This window comes from Pelodiscus sinensis, chromosome 1 (genome assembly GCF_049634645.1).
Source record: "Pelodiscus sinensis isolate JC-2024 chromosome 1, ASM4963464v1, whole genome shotgun sequence".
NCBI lineage: Eukaryota > Metazoa > Chordata > Testudines > Trionychidae > Pelodiscus > Pelodiscus sinensis.
The window spans coordinates 25073133-25097327 of NC_134711.1; the positions used below are offsets into that span (position 1 = coordinate 25073133).

Genomic DNA, 24195 nt, shown 5'->3' on the forward strand with positions numbered 1-24195 from the left:
TGAGTCACTGGGCCCTGGTCAGTTGCTTTCCCCATCCTCCTTTTGGCAGGCCTAGCCAGTTCAGACACTCTGCTGTTTTTGTCATCAGACTGGCTTCTCTCAGTATCCTACAATGCCTGTCCTGGTCACTCTGCTCAGTATTTTAGTCTCTGCTGCTCTACAGGCATACACCCCACACTTTCAAAGCTCAGGGAAGTATCTCTCAGCTGAGTGTGCTGCCTGCTTTGGGAAACGAGCAAATAATTGGAATGCTCCTGTTCTACCCGGCACTAAGGACACAGTGGCAGGAAGACTACTGCTACGGGAGGAGGAGGAAGACAGACTGCTCAGCTGCTTTGACATTTCTCAGCATGGAGAGCTCACTGAGCAGGCATGAAACAAAATACAGGACTATGTAGCGCTTTAAAGACTAACAAGATGGTTTATTAGATGATGAGCTTTCGTGGGCCAGACCCACTTCCTCAGATCAAATAGTGGAAGAAAATAGTCACAACCATATATACCAAAGGATACAATTTAAAAAAATGAACACATATGAAAAGGACAAATCACATTTCAGAACAGAAGAGGGATGCGGGGGGGGGAGGAAAGTGAATGCCTGCGAGTTAATGATATTAGAGGTGGGGAAGGGTAGATGTCGTGAGTTAATAGTATTAGAGGTGATAATTGGGGAAGCTATCTTTGTAATGGGTAAGATAGCTGGAGTCTTTGTTCAGGCCTCCACGGAGAGTGTCGAATTTTAGCATGAATGCCAGTTCAGAGGATTCCCTTTCAAGTGCAGATTTGAATGTCTTCTGAAGTAGGATGCAGGTGAGTAGGTCATTGAGACAGTGTCCTTTCTGGTTGAAATGGCAAGCAACTGTTTTTTCTTTGTGATCCTGTCTAATGTCTGTTTTGTGGGCATTGATTCTTTGGCGAAGTGTCGGAGATGTTTGTCCAATGTACACAGCAGACAGACACTTTCGGCACATGATAGCATAGATTATATTTCTGGAGGCACAGGAATATGTATTCTTGATCTTATAACTCACTTGGTTAGGCCCAATAATGGTGTCAGCAGAGTGAATATATGGACAAAGCTGGCAACGGGGTTTGTTGCAAGGGAAAGTACCAGGGTTGGTATTAGTGTGGTATGTCCTGTGGTGGTTAGTAAGAATCATCTTGAGGTTAGGTGGTTGTCTATAGGAGACTATGGGTCTGTCTCCCAGAGCTTCTTGGAGTTTAGTGTCCTGTTCCAGTATAGGCTGTAATTTATTAATAATGTGTTGGACATTATTGAAGAAATGGGACTGGCCCACGAAAGCTCATCATCTAATAAACCATCTTGTTAGTCTTTACAGGCAGTCCCCGGGTTACATGGATCTGACTTACATCGGATCCCTACTTACAAACAGGATAAGGCAACCCCGCACTAGCTGCTTCCCCCCAGCAGACCAGGGAGACGCGAAGCTAGCGCCCCCCCCCCCCCCCCCCCAGCAGACCAGGGAGACACGGAGCAGCTTTTCTCAGCAGACACCTCAACTTGAGAATAAAGGACTGAGGGAAGTGAGGTGTGGGAGAATAAAACTGAGCTCTGGAGAAATGTTTGGCTAGAGTTTCCCCTACAATATGTACCAGTTCCGACTTACATACAAATTCAACTTAAGAACAAACCTACAGTCCCTATCTTGTACGTAACCCGGGGACTGCCTGTACAGTGCTACATAGTCCTGTATTTTGTTTCAGCTACACCAGACTAACACGGCTACATTTCTATCACTATTCTACATGAGCAGGCATGGTTCTTCTCCCTACAGCTGAGGAGGCTGTCTAGGAGAACTCAGAGGGAATCCCAAGATGCACAGCAATCAGCTCTGCCTTCCCACAACACTACCCTGTGGGATACATATCCATAGTGCATTGCTCACACTGTTGATGATGCCTCCACTGTGGACATGATCTCTTTGGCGGAAGGAGCAGGTGTGAATACTGTTTTATCAGTGTTTGGGTGTTGACATAAGTTTTGTCGACAAAACTTAGTCTAGACAAGGCCTTAGTTTTTGGGCATTCTGTGTGAAAGAACTTGGGGGGCGGTAAGTAGGGTTCCACTGTCTCAAAGCCGGAAGAAGTGCAAGAGCTAACTACTATGGGTATAGCTAGGCAAAATTCTCCTGTTCCAATGGGCTTGATGAACACACACTTAAGTATAATAGATGTCTGCATCATATCTTAATGTAACTTAATTTTTAAGTAAGTATTTCTTTTGAATTGTATGTGTCCAGTGTGCCATAGTCACTAAAGAAGTGTCAATCTTAAATGCATTCATTTTAGAAGACTATATATGGATTTTTTTTTCCAGTGTTTGGCAGCACATTGACTGCATGGGTATCGACAGGCAGCATATTCCTGATATATATTTGTGTGAACGTTGTCAACCTAGGTGAGTAGCAAATGGCTAATGGTATGTGCATACTATTTTAAACTGCAAATTAGGCTATTTACATAATATAAAATGAATAAAAGTTGCCTTTTAAATATGCTAATTTTATTAAAAGTGAGTCTGTCACAAAGTAGCAAGCAGGTTTTTGCATTACGAATAAACATACCGAGCAGGTAAACAATTAAAATTCTCTTAAGTATTAAGCAGAAAACTTGAAAAAGAATTGCATTTGTTGTTAGATTATCTGAAAGTAAAACAACTAATTAGATACCTTATTCACTGTTAATTCTTTGCTTCAGTCTTCATTACGGAGAATGTAGTGGGAAAATACCTTCTCTTTTCAGGTAATAAAATCAGACACTACCAAACTGAGGCTTTCAGAGGAGATGCTGGGAAAGTTGATTAATGGAAGTGTAACCAAATCACTAGGACTAGATAGCAAAAAGCTAACAATCAGTAACAATTATGAAATTGTATTAATTACCTGGAGGATAGCAAATGTTAAGAACTACCTTTACCAAAGGACCTGTTTGATGTTATGGTGATTCTTTGGATGCTTGCTTATGTATATTTCAATTTGGTGTGCTGCGTGCATGGCTGCTGTAAAGTTTTACCTTAGCTGCTACCTGTTGGATCGTCTGTGGAGCCACCTAGAGTGGCACTGATGCAGTGCCCTAAATATGACTTTGCTGACCCAGCCACCCCACTGTTTCTTCTTACTGCCTGTGACGACTGTCGGAACTGTGACTCTCTTGCATTGCAAGCGCCATGTGTCCCCAGTGTTTAGAGTTAGTTTGGCAATAATTAATAATTAGCAATTAGTTATAATTTATAGCAGCCGTAGCGAAGTGGTTTCTCTCCTCTTGCCTGTGTTCTCTGTGGGACCTGGGGCATTCCAAGATGCCAGGGATTCAAGCCCCTGCAGCTTTTGCCAGAAGTCCATGCCGACAAGTGACCTTCCACGACTCCTGTCTTTGGCGCCTGGGGAAAGTTCACCAAACAGATCAGTGTAAGATCTGCAAGGCCTTCAAACCTTGGACCAGAAAGGAGCGGGACTTTTTTCAAAAGCAGCTCCTCAGGGAGTCCACCGTGCAGCTGCAAAGCCAAAACATAGCTTCAAATGCTTTGATGCGTAGCGCACCACCTTTGGTCCTGGTCCTGGCACCAAAAAAGGATGCTCGGCACCAGTGATCACTGAAACCCTCTGCCTGGTGATGGTTTCATTTTCTGGCATGGCCTTTTAAAACGTCTGGGTCCTTGGCAGTCCCCTGAGGCCCAAAGGTGCAGAGTTCCACATGCACCCCGAGTCCAAATATCTTGGATTCCTCAAAGGTGGAAGTGATGCCAATCAGCCAGTCCTCCTTACTGCACATGTTTGAGGCCACTAGGGACCTCTTACTGAGATGGCACAGTCTCCTCCTAAGGATAGGCGTTCTGTTCCCCTCCAGCACCCCTGTGCTTGGAGTCCTGGCACCACTCTGTTGAGCACCTGTCTGATTTGCAGCATTAATCTGATTTGTGGTACTGTTTTCAGAGTTGGTCCTCTTAGAGCCACTCCTGCTCGAGGGACTCCATGGCAAGCACACCCTGGTTGGGTGCAAAGCCGTCACATCCCTTTAACCACTCCCGCACCAACTGGCACTGAGGGGGACTCATGGCACTGTGGTTCTCGAGTCAGTCATGTTCTGACTTCTCCTGGTTAAGGCTTGTGAATCATCTAATTGGAATTGATATGCACAAGCACTCAAAGAAAAACTGTTACTCATCTTTGTAGCTGTTGTTCTTCGAGATGTATTGTTCTTATCTAATCCGTACCCCACCTGCCTTTCCCATTGTTGGAGTAGCTGGCAAGAAAGAACTGAGGGATGGTTGATTTGGTAGGGTTATAAATAGTGTTGCATCAATGCTACTCTAGGGGGCTCCCAGCTGACCCAACAGGTAGCAGCTAGGGTAAAACTTTCTAGTAGCCATGCATGCAGCGCACACATACACCTAATTGGAATAGATATGAACAACATATCTCGAACAGTTACAAAGATGAGTAACCATTTTTTTCCCCCACCACAGTTTGGCTGCTGAGGTGAGTTAGCCTGCAAGCTAAGTCATGAAAAGTCCACCCTTTCTGGGGCATCCAGTGCAAAAAACACCACTCCTCCAGAACCCATAACACTGTCTTTTCTTCCTGAGGGTCTCTCTTCCGATACTGCTTTTCTCCTGAGTTTAGCTGTAGCCCCTCTTGGACTCTGTTCAGTTTCTCTGTCCCCATCTTATTCACAGAGGCCATTTCATTATCTGATTTTATTGCTAAGTGGCACTATAAGCATACACTAATTCTTTCCCTTTCCAGCAGCAGTTGCAGAATCCTTTCACAGATTGGCAGCATACCCACCTTCAGAGCTCTAAACAGCTAGGCTTTCTTCTATCATCTGACCTGTTTTCCTTCTCAGGGTCTCTTCTTATATTCCCTGGCCACCTGACTGTTTTCTAGAACACTGTTTCTCAACCTGGTTCTCCCTGGAGCTCCTCTCCATTGTGCTCTCTCTCTCACTGAACTAAGGGCATTGCTTATGCTCCCAGGTGGCCTGATTTTAGCCACATGCTCTCATCACATGACTTTTCTCATTTTCCCCCACCTGGGGTGGCAAGCTATTCATGACACATACAAGTGACCAACATTCTTAAAGTGCAAACTCACCTTGTGACATGAGGATTAATGAACAATGAATTCTGTTTAAGTATGTTGGTTGAGGGAATAATGAAAGAAATGTGCTATGATAGGCATGAACCTGCACAAATTTTTGTGTAAAAAATAAACAAACAAACAAACAAAAAAACCACCATGTCTCCCCCCCCCCCCCCCCCCCCCCCCAAATGGTGGATGAGAAGAGGTGAAATGGTAAATCTAGTTTACTTGGACTTGCAAAAGGTTTTTCTAAGTTTTTCTCATAAAAGGCTGTGTTGGGAGTAGGGAAAGAAATTAGACTCTCCCCCTTCTTTGATGTATTAAATAGATCTGTAGTGGGGGTTTTAGGAGGGGTTGGGGCACTGTTCCTTCTTACATTTTCCAACCTTGGGTGGGTTGAAATTTATGTGCACCACCAATATTGAAGTTGTATGTGGATGTGCAGTATGTCCCAGTACAAACAAAAAACTTAGGTATGAATATATATTGTAATTGTCTGTCTGAAGGAAGGTATTTAATGTTTTGCTCTGTTTCATTCCTAGATTCAGCCACTTAGATATGTTTTGAAGTGTTGATTAAACTTATTTTTTTTAACTGCAGAAGTTTAGATAAAGAAAGGGCAGTGCTACTTCAGCGAAGAAAAAGGGATAATATGTCAGGTGGGTAAAATGAAAATTTAAGAAACCTATTAAATGTGCCAAATATACTGAGTGTTTCAAAAAAACTGTAAAGACCCTGAGAATATTTGTATAGTTTTTCCAATTTGCAACCTTTGTGAATAACATTCTTGCTTATAAAATCTGGAATGGAATTAAATATTTTAACCGTATTTTACCTTATCAAAGCACACTTTTATTTTTATATATGTATTAGTTGTGAAACTGAAACTCTTCTTTGTCTTCAAGTGATCTTCATGTGTGTTCCATGGAGTGATCGTTGTGTGTCTGCATGCATGTTAGTAAGCAATGCCTCTTGGGCTCTAGGTGCACATATTTTCTCCTCGTACTTCAGAGTATAAGAGGCAGTGTGGACTGACACCTCTCCGGTTCCTTCTAACTAGTGCGTAGTCTCATCCAACCTTCTTCTATTGCTTCAATCTGTCAAAATATATAAATATTTAATATGGCTGTCCAAAAATTAATCCCAATTAATCACACTGTTAAGCTATAATTGAATACCATTTATTTAAGTATTTTTGGATATTTTCTACATTTTAAAATGTATTGATTTGTTACAACATGGAGTACAAAGTGTCACCCGCAAAAAGTTGATTTTCTTTTTTGGTGGTTCAGGTTCTGTGGTTTCTGTACCAGACTGTTGCACTTTTAAGAATTCTGAAAGACTCCTCATCCTCATTTTTTTGGGAAGGCACTTAAGGTTCTTAAACCTTGGGTCAAGTGCTGTAGCTATCTTTAGAAATCTCATCTTGGCACCTTTTTTGTGTTTTGTCAGATCTTTAGTGAAAACGCTCTTAAAATGAAAAGCGTATGTGCTTATTTTATCCAAGTCTGCTATAGCATGAAATATTTGGCAGAATGCTGGTGAAACACAGAGCAGGACACACAATTCTCCCCCCAAGGAGTTGTCACAAATTTAATTAATGCATTGTTGTTCTTCGAGTGCTGTGCCTGGTGGGTGCTCCACTGTAGTTGTTGGGTTGTCTTAGCGCTGCTAGTCAGAGTTTTTTGTAGCAGTGGTTGGCTGAGACGTACCGTAGACACCTCAAGCCATTTGCATCGTAACGGATTGCATGTGTGGCTTTGTCTTCCTCAATTCCTTTTCTACTGTCCCTGGCTGCAGATGGATCTTCAACAGTGCTGTGCCCCTTTCTGTTAGAAAAGAGAAGATAGTTGTTAATTCCCTCAGTTATTTAGTTAATTCTTTAGTATGGTACTTTACAATTAAAAAAAAAATTCCCCTAGTTCTCCAAGTTCGTTGTTTCTCTGTTTCTTCAGCCCCTTTTGGGCCTCCAATTTTTTTGAGTTTTTTTTAAGAGAAGTTGTTCGGGAGAAAACTGAACAAATAGAAGGAAAGAGCACAGAGTCTTCAGAGACAAGGACTAAAAGTTGCTGCTGCTTCCTTCCTGCCATTATACCTAGAGCCCCCGAGTTCAAGAAAAGTGATGCATGTTATGACCCTATACCAGACTTCGATGGTTGTTCCTTGAGAAGTCATTTTACCCTTCTCAAGGCCAAGATCCTAGGATACTTCCTAAAGACAAGCCTATACCTTTTAAGGCCCCAGGAAACTGGCTGGCACTCCTCCTGCTTGGGACTCTCAATATAAGAGAGTTTCCTCCACCAAGTCTCTTCCCATGGTACCGACATCCTGACTCCGTAAAGGGAATGCTTCCAGCACCTCCAGCACTGTCTCGGCATGGGCTGTATCTCATACCGAACCAGACCATAGACGTGCCACATCTGTTCTGGCACTGGCCTATTTGGCACAAGAATTGGTGCCAAAAATATCCCCGGCTCCAATGCCCCCTCTGCTGATGCTGTAACATCACTTGGCACCGAGCTCTAAACACAGCACCACTTCACCCACGCTGCCAAAAAGGCATCACCACATCGCAACACACAAAGACAGTATCAACACAATCTCCATACCAGAGAGATATTACCACATCCTCTGCACCGCCTTCACAGCAATGTGGCACCAGCTACTTTCCCACACCATCTACAGTTGAGCCTCCAGTGTCCTCTGCTCTTTTGAACAAGAGTGATCATGAAATGGAGGATCAGTCTAGCAGATTCTCCTTATAACATTCCTCTCCCATTCATGCATGCCTTCCATGGCAGCCCCAGGCCAGCAATCCACAATGGTGTCCACAGTGGTATGGACAGTCTTTGCCCTATCCTCCCCTCTCCCCAATACCATGCAGTGGCCATCTTGGGATCTTTGGTTTCATTTCAGAGGCCAGTACTCTGGCCTCTCCACTCCAGCAAAGTGTTCTCTGCCATGTACCAGCTCAGATTGGCTAGCTTACTTGGCTTTGTTGGCCAACTACAATTTTTCTTCAAGTGATTGCTCATGTCTATTCCACATAGTTGTGTGCGTGCTGCATGCATGTGTCTGTTGCACTTCCTCAGACCTGCTTAATAACAAACCCGGACAAAGGATGGGCTGGAGCAGTATTGCTTTGGGGATTGTTTCTTGGTACAGATTCTTAAGAGTAAGTGATACACACACACATCACATTCATGATGGCAGTTTGGAGGCAGGCTGCAAGTGTGGTGTAGATTACTTTTGATTTTGCTGGTGGCCGGAGTGTTGGCCAGCCATCAGCTTCTCGGAGACTCTACCATGATGTTACTTGGGAGATCCCTTTGGATCTGCAGAAGGCTTTACTTTCTCTGGGCCAGTCCCAAGTTTCTGCTGCGATGTTACATCTTGTCCGAGAGAGAGAGAGAGATTTTTCTGTCTGCTTCTCAGTGAATTTATCTGCTTGCAGGGTCTTTGTTTGTCTTAAAAGGTCATGGATACTAAACTGCCTTGGATTGGATATTTCTCATTTGTACCTCTCACACATTCCACAGGTTACATATATATTCATAAGCATACATTAAGCAATATAGTTTCTAGGTAAAATCCAGTCTCATGGCCTTGGGTAACCAGAAACCTACCATAAATTGGATTGCTTGACATACTAAAAAGATCTAATGTAAATAATATAGGTTAATATACCAAAGGCCTGATAAAGAGTTACAATTTATGTTGAGCTAAGAGAGGTAGGGTCAAGGGAGACGGGGAAAGCAAAGTCATATGTCCGGTCAGCTAGACGCCAGTGGAGAGGAGGAAGGGGAGGGTCATGTTTGACTCGTTACAGCGTTGTTGGAAGATTTTCCCTTAGCAATACCCGTTCCCTGGAGTGACGCTGATAAATCAGCTAATATATACCCCTGGCTGGCCCTCCCTCCTCAGTTCTTTCTTATCACTTGCAACAGTCGTTGTAACGTGATTTGCTCTTGCTCTTGCTCTGTAAGTATCTCTTAGCAATTCACCTTAGTTGTTTAGTTTGACCACCTGAAAAATTTAATGACAACCAGAGAGAGAGGCAAGGCCAACCGGGTGCTACTCCAAAAAAACAGGGAGGCCAAAAAGATAGATCTCCTGGGCAGGAAGACTTATGCTTCTGGAGGCCTGCAGCTTTGCATAGGAAACCAGCAGATTCTGCTGACTCGCTATGTGTACAGCATCTGGGCATCTATGGACAAATTTTCTGAGCTGCTTCCCAGGGACTTCCACTCAGAGTTCAAGTCCCTTGTGGAAGAGGGCAGGATAATCTCCTGGGTGGCCTTATAAGCTGCACTGTACACTGTGGATGCAACAGCACACACTGTGGCCATGGGAATTGTCTTACAACACAGTTCATGGCTGCAGAGGTTTGGAGTGCTTCCTGAACTCCAGTCCACTCTTCAGGAGTTCCCCTTTGAAGGGCCATCCCTTTTTTCGAATAGACCTATCAGCATCTACATGGCCTTCAGGATACCCTGAAGTCTCTCGGGATTCGCACCCTGGCCCCCAGAGGCATTCCCTCCTGAGTAGGAATCATCCCCACCCCCACCCCTCGCCCCCCCGGCCTGACCAACAGAGATTGAGACTCAATTTTCCTCACAGTAGGGGGAGGAATGGCAGGAATAATAGGTGTCATTCCCGTCCTCCCTCAGACCAAGGTCCGGGCCCCTCTAATAAGTCCCAGGGACCCTATCAGGGGTTTTATAGGTATGCCCGAGGACAGCCTACCAGCCTCCCCCTTCCAGTTCCAGGATAATTTATTTCCCTTCTTCCAGACCTCCGACCAATGGGCTCAGAGACTGGGGGGAGGGGATATTCTATCCCCTTCCTTTCACCACCCCCCCATTCAATCCCATCCCTCTTCAGAGACCCCTCTCATGAACATTTCCTCTGAGAGGCTATGCTACAGTTCCTGAGTCTCAGGGTGCCCGAAGTGGTTCGCTGAGAGTTCATGGGCAGGGATTTCTATTCCTGGTATTTCCTGGTCTCCAAGGCAAAGGGAGGGTTTCAATCTATTCTAAATGTCAGGGATCTCAACGCCTTCATGACCAAAGCCAAATTCAAGATGGTGACCTTGGCATCAGTCATCCCGTCCCTGAATCTTGGAGACTAGTATGCTGCCCTCAATCTGAAAGATACTTACTTCCATGTCAATTGCTTCTGGCATTTTGGGTATTCACAAAATGCATGGCCATAGTCACCACCGCCCTGAGGAAGAGGGGCATCCAAGTTTTTCCGTATCTGGTCAACTAGCTGGCTCAGGGTCTCTCCTCAGACCAAGTGCTGGCCCACATTGCCCTGGTACGAGACCTTTTTCAGTAGCTGGGTCTCCTAAATGTAGCCTTCTCTATGGCCTTCGTAGCTCAGGTCACTATCTTGGATATTTGTAGGGCGGCCACATGGTCTGTCCAAACCTTTGCCAATCAGTACGCATTGGCTCATCCAGCTAGGGAGGATGCAGCCATGGGCAGGGCTGTCCTACACTCGGTTGAAGGTTTGAACTCCGACTCCGCCTTCTAGGATTTCTGCTTTGGAGTCACCTATGTGGAATGGACATGAGCAATCACTCGAAGGAAAAACGGTTATTTACCTTCTTAACTAGTCTTCGAGATGTGTTGCTCATGTCCATTCCAAATCCTGCCTGCCTCCCCTTCTTCGGAGTAGTCCGGTAAGAAGGAACGAAGGGGGTGAAGGGCCATCAGGGATACATATTAGCTAATATATTGCACCACTACCGGAGGCTCCTCTGGTGTCCCGATGGGTACTGCTAACAGAAAATCTTCTGACAACGTATGCGTGCTGCATGCACACACCTATGTGGAATGGACATGAGCAACACATCTTGAACAAGTTACAAAGGTATCCGTTTTTTCCTAATTCTAAATTGGAGGAGCTCTTGGAACATCTTCCAGAGCAGAAGCAATTCCATCCTCCATTCAGTTATACAAAAGGGCCAGATGATTGCATGCGCCACCCTGCAATCATAACTCTATGTAGCAGACTCAGCTGCTCAGGCCACAGCTACCACTATAGTTAGGAGAAGGGCATCACGGCTCCAGTCCTCTGGTATCTCCACAGATGAAAGTAAAAGACTTGCCCTTTGATAACATAAGAATGTCCGTACTGGGTCAGACCAAAGGTCTGTCTAGCCCAGTAGCCTGTCTACTGACAGTGGCCAGCACCAGGTGCCCTAGAGGGGGTGGACCAAAGACAATGATCAAGTGATTTGTCTCCTGCCATCCTTATCCAGCCTCTGACAGAGACCAGGGACACCATTTCTATCCCCTGGCTAATAGCCTTTTATGGACCTAACCTCCATGAAATTATCTAGCTTCTCTTTAAACTCTGTTCTAGTCCTAGCCTTCACAGCCTCCTCTGGCAAGGAGTTCCACAGGTTGACTACGTGCTGTGTAAAGAAGAACTTTGTTTTATTTGTTTTAAACCTGCTACCCATTAACTTTATTTGGTGTCCTCTAGTTCTTCTATTATGGGAACTAATAAATAACTTTCTTTATTCACCCTCTCCACACCAAGCATAAGTTGGTTTTGGTTAAGATGGATGAGGTGTTACATTCTACAAAGGACATGTGCACTCTAGGAATGATCTCCCCACCAGCTAAAAGGCAGCGTTGCACATCATAACAAAGACCTACGGACACTGCCTTCAACTGACTCCAGTTCAGACATGCCGACATGAACAGATCTAAGCTCAGACCTCCATGCTGAAGACCATCGCAGGGTCAGCCTCCTACCACTCATGCACCCAAGCAGCAATTTTGAGGCTTTGGTCAAGTGTCTGCACAGTCTCCCTTAAGTGCTACCTCAGTCACCATCCATTTTCATACACTGATTGCATCCATATTATCATCAGTGGGTGGGGATAACATCAGAACGGTGGGTCCTACAAATTATTCAAGCATGATATGTTATCCAGTTTCTCTTCCACTCTACCACGTTCCCTGTCCTTCTTTACAGACACTTCCCGTGACGTTCTTCAGGGGGAAGTCAAACCTCTCCTAACCATAGGGGCTGTAGAGCCCATTCCCAGCCTATTCTGTGGGAAGGGCTTTTTTTCCAATGAATTCCATACTGAGAAAAAGAGCAGAAGTTGGAGACTGGTCCTAGACCTGTGCAGATTGAACAAGTTTGTTCAAAACCAAAAAAATGGTGACTTTACCAACTATTATCTCAGTACTAGATCGGGGCACTGGTTCTCAGCCCTCGACCTCTAAGATGCTTACTTCCACATAACCATGCACCCTGCACACAGATGCTTCCTCAAGTTCACTGTAGCTTACAGACATTACAGGGTTCTGCCTTTCGAACTTTCCATGACCCCCCAGAATTTTTTCGAAAACGCATGCAGGTGCTGTAGCACATCTTAGACTACTGTCTCTTAAAAGGGTCTATGCAAGTAGAAAGAGCCTGGATGGTCCACAAAACCTGGACTCTCTTTCAAGGCCTTGGTCTCCTCAAAAAAAGCCAAGTCGACCCTCCAACTAATTCAGAAACTGGAGTTTATCGGAGCCCTCCTGGACTCCACCAAGGCCCGTGCCTTCCTCCCATGACGTCATTCCACTAATTCAGCAGATCTCATCAGTGCAGTCACCATCAGCCTTCAGACATCCATTTTGGCCTGTCTACAGATCCTGGAACACATGACAGCAATTACTTATGTGGTCAATCACGCCAGGCTACATATGTGCTACCTTCCAGGATAGCTTGCTACTGTATATACTACAACTGTGTGTTTCATCCAAAAACAAGTCTCAATTCCTCCTAATATAATATCCTCCATTTTAATGGTTGACTGACCATCCCCACAAATCTTTTCTTCAGTGTTCCTTTCTGCCAAACGCTCCCCTCATAGGTTGGAGAGTGCCTGTCTACACCATCACAAAGCACATGGCTGGTTGATTGCTAATGGAGTCCCAACTGCTCATACACCTGCTCAAGCTCAGAGCTGTCAGAAGGGCTTTTGAACATTTTTCCTCTCATTCGCAACAAAACCATAAAGATACTTACAGACAACATGACTTGCATATTTTGCGTAACCAGGCAGGGCAGAGCTTGCTATTCACCTTTTGGAACTGGTGTACCCAACGCAATGTTACCATCAAACTTCCTAACTCTCCGGTATTCACAGTACTACTGTGGACACTCTCAGATGCTAGTTCTCAGATGACCACGTGTGGGAGCTACATCTGGACAACATGAGGTACATCTTCCACACTTGGGGCTGCCCAGCAATAGAGCTCTTTGCCTATTACAAGAACCACAGATGTCGCCATTTTTGCACTCGTGCAGCACTAGTCCCAAACTCCCTTGGAAGTGCCTTTCTTATCTCATGGATGGGATCACTACTATATGCCTTCCCACGCATATCTCTTATTTCCCCAGATCATTCTGAAGCTGTGTATGGACCGCACTTGCCTTATTTTTATAACTTCTACATGGCTCAGACAAACATGATTCCTCTTTCTCTATCGTCTTGCTATAGCACCTCCTTTCCTACTGCCACTTTACTCGAATCTCCTATCCTAGAACAAGGGCACATTCAAAATATGTACCCTCCCATTAGAGGAGGGTGTAGTCTCAGCCTTGTTTTTATGACCCTTTGTACTGCTCCAGGGCAGCTCTACTGTGAGATTTAAAGGATGATGCTCTTCTGCTACCCTAGGTGCACCATCTCAAATTTGCCTTCCATTTCATCTTGTTAATATCACAGCAAAGCTCAGTTCATCCTTATCGTGCAGAGATGGGAAACCTACAGCCCTCACTTACAGTTGAATATAGTGGAACTGCTTGATCATAGTGATCATAGTGCAATTAAATTTAATATCCTTGTGGGAGGAAAAAGACATTCCTGTCACAAAAACCACTTTGCTGAAATCTGCATGTGAATACTTGCAATAGTTTATAGGTTGGGACAGTACTTTTTTTCTGTATACCTGATTCTTTTTACAGTTTGTTTTCTTTTGTTTCTATAGACGGGGATACAAGTGCAACTGAAAGTGGTGATGAAGTTCCTGTGGAACTGTATACTGCTTTTCAACACACCCCAACTACAATTACTCTAACTGCTACAAGGGTTACTAAGGTTAATGACAAGAAAAGGAAAAAAAGTGGAGAGAAAGAGCAGAACATTGCAAAATGTAAAAAGGTAATTAATTAAAAAATTTAATTTATCTTCTCATAGCTTTCATTTGATGGAATTAACTACTGGTTTGGGACATTTTTAACATATGCCTTGTATTGGTATAAAGGTTTTACTTTCTGAAATTAGATTGGTATTCAGCACTCATCCATGGAAAGTAACATATCAGACTTTTTCTAGTTATCGAGTATTCTTTCCTGTGGAATCCCTTTAAAAATTGATGAAGTTGAAAAAGTTACTGACATTTGCACCCCAATATGTACAGGCTTATGTGGTAGTTTGTGAGGCATCTATTTATAAATGCATTTGGATATTTTTTTTTTTGGCCTCATACTATTATAGCTAGAATATGTCTCCCTATTTTTTTCTTCTCACCACTACTAATAAAGGGCAAATCTTTTTATAGTGCTGTTTAGCTATTAAAATTCAGAATTGATTGATAGATTGCTGTTGTCAGTTTTATCTGACATGACGTGACACTCCATTCAATTGTAATGGCAGTTCGGTGGAAAATTGCTGCTAGAAAGCCTTCTCTTAAATACAGTTCAGGAAGTAGTGTGATTATATTTTCAAAAAAGATTTTGGAATAATTTTTACCCAATGAAATAACAATATTCTGTATTAAGAAAAAACGAAAACTCAGCTGAAAAATAACTATAGATGAATCACTACAGTAGAATTAATACACTGTATTCACATTAATACAGTAGAAATGTGACACCTGGCTTTTCTAGATTCATATAAATATCAAACATTTACTGGATATTAGCAAAATACAGAAATTAAATCATTCTAGGATGTGAAAGTGTTCTGTTTCTGATCAGATTAAAATTAAGAACTATTACAGTCAAGGAAAAATATTAAAAGAAACAAACTGGAAACCAGAATTTCAATCGTTAGGTGTTTTGGCCTTTGAATCATACTTTTAAGGTCATTCACTTTCCAGTTCATATTTTAAAACCAACTGCAAATGCAATTGTAGAAATATCTAATCAGCTGTTAAAATACCACTTGAATGACAGTTCTCAATATACACTGCTGATACTTAGTGGTTACCTCTTAATGCAGTGATATTTGAAAAGGAAAACTTAATAGTAAATATTGTTTTGAGAAAATTTCCATTATTTTACAGGGCATGCAATGTTCATCCATAAGTTGTCCAATGTGAGTGCCATTTAATGAGTTTATTTTGTATGCCACAGAGCATTCTAAGTTAATGTTGAATCACTGTCACAGTGATGGAGGCATCAAGGTGAGGTTGTAATGCTGAAAAAAGGCCAATTTTCGTGACACCAAGGGTGTGCCTACAATGCAGGGCTTAACTCAAAATAAGCTACGCAAATTGAGCAATGTCAATTGCATAGCTTATTTTCTAAATAGGGAGGGTCTACACAGCACTTACTTCGAAACAGAGTACTCTTCCTGTGACTTCTCTTATTCCTTGCACAATGAGGGTTACAGGAGCCAGAGTAAGAAGTCCTCTAACTAGATAGTATTTCTACATTGTTTCGAAATAACTGCCTACTGTGTAGTTGCTAGAGAATGTTACATTTTGAGTAATTGACTAATGAATAGTTGATGCATTTTGCATCAGCTATTCGATTAGTCGATAGGGTGCCTCCACCTTTGAAGTGTAGCAACTGCCCTGGGGCTGTTGCTTCATTTCAGAGTCAAAACCACTGTGTGGCGCACAGATCAGCTGGGGGCTGACCCTGGGCTCCATGCAGCGCTGCCGCTCTGAAATGCTGCAGGGACATGAAACACCGCATGCTGTCTGGGAACACCCCAACTGGCCCTGGGCTGTACGCAGCATTTCAAAGCGGCACTGCCTCATGGAGGCATGGTGTGGCCCCAGACTCCATGTGGTGCTGCCGCTTTCAAGTGCCTTCTTCCCCCTCCCTCCCTCTCCCCGCCCCGCTGCCTCTTTCTGATAGAGGCAGCAAGGGAGGGGGGGAAGCGAGTAGTCTGTTGACTAGTCCTTCACATCCCTAGTAGACGCGGACTAAATTATTTCAAAATAACACTAGTTATTTCAAAATTGTGTTGCTATGTAGACATGTACCCCAAGTGGCCTTGTATTACTAGCTTTGAAACCTTGGATTTATTTTATTGGCAGTCTTAGTGGCTTTTCTCTATAACAGTCTTTTAATTTCATTCTCTTCCCTTCCTGTTGCTGCTTTTAATGAGAAGAGTTTTCCAAAAAGGTTAAATTCTTAATAAAAGCATAAGATCATTTTCCGTCAGAAAAACTTTCTGTTAATCTTAAATATTTTAAAACGACAACTGCTTTTATTTTTTAGGCTTTTCGTGAAGGATCTAGGAAATCTTCAAGAGTTAAGGTAAGTGTAAATATGTGATAATTATAGATAGATTAGGTGTTACTTCAGTTACTTTCTGAACTTTCTGCTAATTAATCTTATTTTTGTTTATATGAGAACAACTTGAGGAAAAGTTTCCTATGCCTCTATCAGTCAAGCAGTGATCTGGGATATTAGCTCTGGAGATTGTTTTGACAGTTTTATCTTAAAACCTAGGTGGTGTTAAAGGACTTTTAAAGATCCATGTTGTGTGCATTAGAATTACAGAATTCATTCCATGTTTTTTTTATTAGTTATTTTGTACAGTATAAACATACAAAGTAGCATCATAATCAGCTTAAAAATCTTGTGCATGAAAGTTTTCTACTTACCATTGTGATAAGTAATAGAACAAGTGAATAAAATTGGAAAAGCAATTTCACTGACATTAAGTTTCATATCCTAGTTTCATGCACTATTACTTGGTGCTTCTTAGAAGGAGATTGCATGCATGATCTGTCTCAACCTTTGCAAAAAGTTAAGTAGCATCATGGATAAACTCAGCTACTGGAAATTTAGATTCTACTAATTTATTAGCCTCCATCAGCTGCTATGGTAGGTCAGGTAGAAGAAAGGAGCATCAGCACATGGAGCAATAAGGCCCCAAGACTGTTTTGGGAGCAGAAAATTACTTTTATGGTAGGTGTCCTGCAGAAAACAACTGTTAGCTCAGGCTCTTCTATGGAAATGGAGAGTGACATTAGGATTATAAGGAATCTTTGGTTCCACTGCAGAGCCAAGCAAGGTTCCCTCTAAACTATGTGTCAGAACAGCCCTGCAGTTGGTTAATCAGCCCTGCCGAGCCAGGGATTCAGGGCTCCATGCATGGGGTTGCCTGACTGTGCAGTGCTGATTAAGGAGCTGTGGGGTTGTGCTGCTGCACAGCTCAGAGGGAACCTTGAAGTTAAGCAAGGAGGATACACGAAGATCATAGAAAAAGCCAAGTTGGACTGAAGCCACATCTACACTACAAGATAAGATCAAATTTAGTAAAGTTGACTTTTAGCACTCAGTTTTGTAAAGTGTGTGGTGCATGTCCACACTGTGCAAGAATTCAACACAGTAGGGTGAGAGCAATGCACAGTGGGTAGCTATCCCACTGTGCCCCTTTGCATTCAGTACACGTTGGGACCAAAACTGTGCAGTGGGTAGTTCTGGGTACATATCATCAGCGTCCCATAATGCACTTGTTCCCCCCCCGCTTGAGAGCAATGGCAAACAGTCTTTTTGCACCCTTTTCCCCCCTTGGTTATCCACTCAGATACCATAGCAGCATAAGCATGGAACCCATTGTGGATCCTGTTGAGCATCAAAGCATTATGATGATTTTAACTTTGGTGCACCTAATGCTGGAGTGTGTCTGCAGGAACGAGGACGTATCTGGGGAGACAGTGAATATACTCTTCTGTGAAGCACTTAAAGAACACCAGTTCTGGTGCCATCAGACAAGCACAGACTGGTGGGACCGCGTTGTTATGCAGGTGTGGGACAATCAGCAGTGGCTGCAAAACTTCTGTATGTGTAAGGCCACTTTCATGGAAGTTTGCAAATTGATTTCCCTCATCCTGAAGTTCAAGAATACCTGAATGAGACCTGCTCTGACAGTGGAAAAGTGAGTGGCAATTGCCCTGTGAAAGCTTGCAATGCCAGATAGCTGCCAGTCAGTTGGGAATCAATTCAGAGTGGGGGCTATCATGATCCAAGTAGCCAATGCAATCAATGCCATTCTGCTGTGAAGGAAACTTAGAGGACATAATGGAGGGCTTTGCCATGGTGAGGTTTCTTAATTGTTGTGGAGCGATAGTTAAAATGCACATCCCATCTTGGCACTCGCCAAGGGCTTGTCGACCACCCCCGTTATGCCTCGTGGAATGAGGTTTACTGGGGCGATCGACAAGGGCTTGCCTTGTCGACCGCGAAGCGTCTAGACTACCGCGTTGTGCCGCCAAACAGCTGATCGGCACAGCGCGGCAGCCATTTAAATCACCGCCTCCTTTCCCTATGTCTAGAAACCTCATCTACATGTAGTCTAGACATACCCTTAGCCATGGGTTTTAAGCAGCCAGACATCAGGACAATAAGGAGAGTACTGAGAAGGGAAGTGCAAATCAGAGAGAGTTTGAAAGACATTTTTATGAATGGCCAGTTTTGAGAATCACGCATGTCGCTCTCACTGCAATGCCCCTAAATTCAGTATGTTTGCCTGTAACCACTACCACCTCTTCAACCCAAGCAATAAAATGACTGTTGTTCTGAAATCATGTGTTTTTATTCGGGGAACTCAGTGGGGATAGGACGGAGTCCAAGGGACCGCGTTGGGGGATGAGAGAGGGTGATTACAGTTGTGAGGACAGTCTTTTGCTTTGCAGTGCATCCCTGGGGATTGGTTGTTGAGCTGCCTTTGACTCTCTTCCACTCCCACTCCCACCCCCACCTCTCCCAGGTGTTCTAGGGCTCCTGGGAGAGGAGGCTGTGGAACTCAGTGTGAAGGGAACAGTGGTACGCAAGGGTTGGATGGGATGCCTATGCATGTTGGCATCCTGAAAAGTCCCCATATGGTCCATCACATCCACCATAGACAACATCACACCTCTCCTGGTGCCTCACTTCCCATTTCCTGCATGCTCTCCTTTTCTCATGCTCCATTCACATCTCTTCCAGCAGCGTATTCCTCCACTCGCTCCCCTTTTCAAGTTGGAGAATTGCATTTGCTCCTTGAATATCCCTAGTCCATTTTTGCCTGCAGATTTGTGCCAGGTGGACAGCTGGCAGGGACTTGTAATAAGCTGTTCCAGGACCCCCCACTGTGTATTCAGAGTGGCTACCACAGATCACACCCAATTGCCCTAACCCACTTTTACCAAGATAAAAAAATGTGAACGCCTCAGAAGTTCCCAGGATTAGTGCCCGACTGTGAGACATCCTGGAAGGAGAGGATTGTCTCCAAGGTTATAAAAAGTTCTTGGCTTTCAGTGACATCGGTTGCTCCGCTTCCTGCTAACCATTCTCCTCCTCCTCAATGCTGGTGACCGAGGCTGCCCAAGTATTTTGGGAAGAATCCAGGGACTGGCTAGGGAAGTTGGTAGAGTGCATTCCAAGGATTGCATGCAGCTGCTTGTAGAAGCAGCACGTTTGTGGTAACGCTCCAGACCATCCATTTGCCTCCTTTGTCTTTTGATACAACTGCTTCATCTCTTTTATTTTCTCTTGGCATTGCTGGGCGTACCTAGTGCATACTTTTTCTCCTTCATTCCCTTTATGATCTTGGTATAGATACGTTTCTTTTGTTGGTTTGTAGCTCTGTGAGAAAAGATTCCTCTTCCCACACACCACTGAGGTCCAGGATGTCCTGAATGTTCCTTGCTGGTGCTCGTATGCGAGCCTGGGAACTCATGGTTAGATGTGGTGCCTGCTCTGAAGTCTACTCACCATGCTGGCCACACAGGAAATTAAATTCAGATTTTCCTGGGGCTTTTTCTGTTCACCTGGAGAGCAATAGAGTTGAAAGACATGGCCAAAGCAGGACACCACCTGGAGGCCAAGAATGTCAACTTTCAAAGCATTGCATCTGCACTATGGCAAAGTCAATCATGGAAGGCTGAATTTAGCAGCTACTCTTTGTGAAAACAGTAGTATAGCAATCCACTTTAATGGCCCTTAAAGCGGATGGAACAGGCTTGGTGGTGTGGATGCATGGTTAGAAAAATCAACCTATATGCAGCTAAGTTTGACCTAAGCTCCCAGGGTAGACTAGGCCCAAGAGGGAATGGGGGAGGGAGAGAGAACAGGTGCCAACTCTGTACATTTGACTTCTTTCATAAGAGTTTAAAATATAGGGAGAACTAACTTCCAACATCCACTCCCATGGGTCCAGGAGCAAGAATGAGAGAGAATCTCTGTATTCTCAGTCTCTCTCCTCTAGAAACTTACCAGAAGCTTGGGCCAGGATCTTACTTCTAGATATTTCTCCATAAGACATGACCAGACCCTCGTGGGGAGGGGTGTCATTGTTCACAGCTGTGATGGCCGAGTGGTTAAGGGATTGGATTAGAAATCCAATAAGGTTTCACTATGCAAGTTCATATCCTGCTCAAAGTGAGGCCTGTGTTAGCAGGGGACTGGACTTGATGACCTCTCAAGGTCCCTTCAAATTCTAGAATTCTATAATACACATTTCCTTATACCCCCTGCTCGGCATGCACACTTTTTTGTGTGTGTGTGTGTGGGTCAAAATACATTAATGGAAAGAGAAACAAAATTGGAAAACTTCTTGGGTTGTGGGGGTATATTTTTGGTGTGTGTGCCTATATATAATGTTTTTAAAGCATTTTGGAGGCAGATACACTTTTTCTTTTTCCAAAAATGTCCTTGGTGCAGTATTAAGTAAAATTGGGTAATTGTTAGTTGATTTTGTCCCTTTTAAAACAATATTGGTATAAATTCCTAACGCTTCCTTAATATGAATAAAAGTACTTACTTTTGTTTTGACTAAGCTTTTTCAACTTACATCAGTTTTTCTTCGGAAATAATTACTATTTCTAAACTATACTGAGCTTGATGATTTTTATAAAGTGGTATTTTTTTTGTAAGAGAATAAACAGTTTGAGTAATCAAACTGTCTTGAAAAGGTACTGCACAATTTAAAAACTGGATATTCTTGGCAGTAAATTGTTGAGTGGATTAATGGAAAATATGTGAATTAGATATATTTATGATAGATCCAGTGGTGTGGTTTTCCTCTTCTCCCACGCCTCTGAAACTCACCTTTTTATATACATTTAATTGATTATACAGAATTTGTAATAAATGTTTGCATTTCCTTTAACTGTGCCAGCTGTTTTATATTTGGCTTTTGAACTTTAAGTATAAGTTACCCTATTACAAATAATGAATGTTGTTTGCAATTTCTGGTTATTGTGTTTATGTAGGGTTCAGCTCCGGAGATTGATCCTTCTGACAGTTCAAATTTTGGATGGGAAACTAAAATCAAGGCATGGATGGATCGTTATGAAGAAGCAACTAATAACCAGTACAGTGAAGGTGTTCAGAGAGAGGCGCAAAGAATAGCTCTGAGACTAGGCAATGGAAATGACAAAAAAGAAGTTAGCACCAGCAACCTGATCTTCAAACCTCCAGTAGAGGTAAATAAGTGAAGAGGCAACCGTGTAACAAGAGAAAGACATGTATAACTCATGAAAGTAGTGCTAAAATGTGTACACTTTTATGATACAGTTTCAAGTGTTGTAGTGAGCATTCTTGTCGTCTTAAGGTGTTTCTCTAGCTTAGTCTATCAGTTGCAGACATGAGTTAGCAATAATAATTTTAACGAATTATAACTTTCTTAAACAATGAATCACAGTAGATATTCATACATTTTGTATGTTTTATAACATGCAGTTTTCTTTATTTTTTAAAACTGCTAGGTGAATGTTAGTAGGGTTCATAAAAGTTGGCAGATTGACAGCATGGAGACTGAGTTACTCTGTTTATCACAAAATAGTTTCCACATAGGTTGTAATAAAGTAAACTTCCCCATTTTGCCTGGCTAATGTTCCTCATCTTTGAGAGAGAGAAGGAACAGATCATTTTCTAGCTCTGCTGGTGTTTTTTGTGCTAGGATTGACAATAGGAGTCAATTAAGCTTTTTTGTTTTCAGTTTTGATTAAGATAACATTCAGAATTTCCCAGTAATACACCATGTATATTTCTATAAATATAATTTTTTATGAATATACTGCTAACAAACAGTGATATTGTCAATCTTGGAAACATAATTCCTTTGCTTAAAGAGAAAAGATTCAACATGTGCATTTTTTAACCAAAAAGTGGCTGCTTGTCCTAATCCACTTTTGGAGGGCACACCTCTGCTGATGAAAATGTAGTTGCATTTCCATAGCTAGTCTATTTTAGATCATTAAACTGGATGCCTGGTTTATGGCTCCAAATGACTTTGGTTGTCTAGGCATGCATTCAAAGGCAAAACTTGTGCCTAATTTTGAACTTGAAGTGAGAGAGAAATATTCTTATCCTTGATATGTTTACCTCATATGCTACAAATTTAAATATGCTTATAAAATAGATTTTTTTTTTTCCAATTGAAACTTTCATACTGCTTGTAGAGAGGGGGTAAGCTAGTAAATTCGCAGCTGTAAACTAATGCAGTTTTTCTGTATACAAAAGGTAATTTGTATTCATATTAAATTCATAGTATAAACTTTATCATAAAAAGTATATATAGAACATAGTAAATCAAATGATTTCCTTAACTTTACTTTTTGATAAGTGAGACAGTAATTACAGTCTATAGTCTATTTTGTGTAATACATCTTCAGTGAAATGTAAGTTTGTAAGTGTCTAAGTCTGTGTTTGAAAATTGGGCAAAGTTACTTTTTTGAAAAAATTGTTTATCCCTAATTTTTCAAATAGGCGTGTTCAATTAAAAAAACAACAACCTGAACCACTTAAACACCTTTTCCCCTCTCTTACAAAAAGTAAAAGTTTTCAGACTTTTACACGTCATAAAGAAGCCAAAAGAGTATCTTTTAGGTGTATCTTCAAGAATTTTTAGTGAGACACTAGTAGAACAACTAATTTTTTAATGTTCTCTTACATACATTTATTAAATGTTTTAAGAATTTTAAAGTGTGTGTTACACTTTTAAAAATTTTTAATTGGAGGAATTATTTTGATTGGTTCATCAATGGTCTGAGGTAAATAGGATGAAGCTTAATAAGGACAAATGCAAAATATTCCTCTTAGAAAGGAACAATCTGTTTCACACACATAAAATGGGAAGTGACTGTCTAGGAAGGAGCACAGCAGAAAGGAATCTAGTGGTCATAGTGGACCACAAGCAAAATATGAGTCAGCAGTGTTTCACTATTGCAAAAAAAAGCAAACCAGAATCTGGGGTGCATTAATAGGAGTGTTGCGAGCAAGACACGAGAAGTCATTCTTCTACTCTACTCTGCACTGATTAGGCCTCAATTGGAGTATTATGTCCAGTTCTGGGCACCACATTTCAAGAAAGATGTGGAGAAATTGGAGAAGGTCCAGAGAAGAGCAACAAAAATGATTAAAGGTCTAGAAAACATGAGCTATTAGGGAAGGTTGAAGGAATTGGGCTTGTTCAGTTTGGAAAAGAGAAGACTGAGAGGGGACATGATAGCAGTTTTCAGGTATCTAAAAGGGTGTCACAGGGAAGGGGGGGGGGAAATTGTTTTCCTTGGCTTTGATAGGACAAGAAGCAATGGGCTTAAACTGCAACAGGGTTTAGGTTGGAGATTTGGAAAAACTTCCTAACTGTCAGGGTGGCTAAACACTGGAATAAATTGCCTAGGGAGGTTGTGGAATCTCCATCACTGGAGATATTTAAGAGCAGGTTAGATCGCAGATAGAAGAACATCTAGCAGACGAGCAAGCGGGATTTAGGAAAGATAGAAGTACCATACTGCAGATATTGGCACTAAGATTGATAGTGGAGAAAGCACGGCGAAAGAACAAGAGTGTCTACAATTGCTTCATCGATTTTCAGAAGGCATTTGACAGTATAAATCAGAAA

General features: G+C 42.4%; 1 protein-coding gene across 6 annotated transcripts in view; it reads left to right on the plus strand.

The window, feature by feature from the left end:
- Positions 1-24195, plus strand: part of KMT2E (lysine methyltransferase 2E (inactive)) — a 144975-nt gene that overhangs the window by 62573 nt on the left and 58207 nt on the right. For all 6 annotated transcript variants that reach the window (XR_012897805.1, XM_075909724.1, XM_014580821.3 and 3 more), the window contains 5 exons: positions 2339-2419; positions 5703-5761; positions 14111-14283; positions 16578-16616; positions 21563-21775. Coding sequence is in view for 5 of the 6 variants with exons in the window: in XM_075909724.1 (XP_075765839.1) it covers positions 2339-2419; positions 5703-5761; positions 14111-14283; positions 16578-16616; positions 21563-21775 (565 nt within the window). In the remaining variant the exon portion in view is untranslated. The remainder of the gene's footprint in view (positions 1-2338; positions 2420-5702; positions 5762-14110; positions 14284-16577; positions 16617-21562; positions 21776-24195) is intronic.